At 63.8% G+C, this 1,194-nt stretch overlaps 1 protein-coding gene across 1 annotated transcript in view; it reads left to right on the top strand.

The window, feature by feature from the left end:
• Positions 1–182: 182 nt before the first annotated feature.
• The window catches only part of LOC113216750 (diminuto-like protein), a 2,016-nt gene continuing 1,004 nt past the window's right edge, over positions 183–1,194 (top strand). Inside the window, exons 1-2 of the mRNA XM_052276062.1 lie at positions 183–407; positions 528–1,182. Of these exons, the coding sequence (XP_052132022.1) occupies positions 349–407; positions 528–1,182 (714 nt within the window). The 5' untranslated portion in view covers positions 183–348. The remainder of the gene's footprint in view (positions 408–527; positions 1,183–1,194) is intronic.

Below are 1,194 nucleotides of genomic sequence, written 5' to 3'. Positions count from 1 at the left end.
GTGCGCGGAGGGTGGGAGGAGCCACCGGGGGGTGGGCGTATTGGCCGACGCCCTCCCCCTCACTGCGCAGCAGCTCGTATGTGCGCGGCCACCTCCTCCGGGGCTGTTCGCCGCGTCGCCGCTGAAGCCGTTATGCCCTTGGTCACCCTAACCTGGTCCTAGAGTAGCCCTGGCCGTGCCCTCTAGCCCTTAGCCACCCTTCTGCCCGCCAGGTACATCCCCGTGCGCGGGCAGCGCGCGTACTGCGACGCGGTCCGCAAGTACTCGGGTGCCCAGGGCCCGCAGGCGGGCGTCGACATCCCCGACTTTGTGGAGGCCACCATCTTCAGCAAGCACGAGGCCGTCGTCATGCTGGGTGACTTCAGCGACGGCGACCTGCAGCTCCCCGTCAACCACATTGCCGCCTGGTATGCCGTCGGTGCCGGTCTACGTAACGGCATAAAGTGTTTTCAGATAATCATCACATTGTTTACTTTCGTGCATTTCTTTTAAGACTTTATTTGTTAATTTTTCTCTAAATTGCTCAGGTACAAGCCGTGGTGGTACAAGTACGTGGAGGGCATCCTGCGCGCGGGCCGCGAGCACACGGAGCTCGTCCCGATGCGCGAGTACCTGCTGCGCCACAACCGCGCCATCTTCTGGGTCGTGGAGGACATGCTGCCCAACGGCAACCACCCGCTGTTCCGCGCGCTGCTCGGCTGGCTGCTGCCGCCCAAGCCCGCCTTCCTCAAGTTCACCACCACGCCCGGCATCCGCGCCCTCACCTTCGCCAAGCAGGTGTTCCAGGACATCGTGCTGCCCGTCGAGGAGCTCGAGCAGCAGGTGGACACGAGCGAGCTGCTGTTCGACTCGTACCCGCTGCTCGTGTACCCGTGCCGCGTGTACGACCGCGGGCCGCGCTCGGGGCAGCTGCGCCGCCCGCCGCCCAAGTACCTGGTGCCCGGCACCGACTACGCCATGTACAACGACCTGGGCGTCTACGGAGTCCCGGGCAAGGTGAGGCCACCAACAACAATCTCTTACCACGAGAACGGGTGTTTCTTCGGCGTTGAGGTGTCCCACGATCCTAAGATAGGTGTACCACGAGCTGGCGAGTTGAAGCGAGTAAGGCGCGTATTGGGCCCAATTCTCGCGAGTTTTCGCGAGCTGGTCGCGACTTGGGTGCGGGCAAGTGTACAACGAGTGCCCCCCCCC

This window comes from Frankliniella occidentalis, unplaced genomic scaffold (genome assembly GCF_000697945.3).
Source record: "Frankliniella occidentalis isolate FOCC.00 unplaced genomic scaffold, Focc_3.1 Scaffold1523, whole genome shotgun sequence".
NCBI lineage: Eukaryota > Metazoa > Arthropoda > Insecta > Thysanoptera > Thripidae > Frankliniella > Frankliniella occidentalis.
Note: the sequence above shows the minus strand (reverse complement) of the source record. Positions and strands in the feature narration are given on the sequence as shown.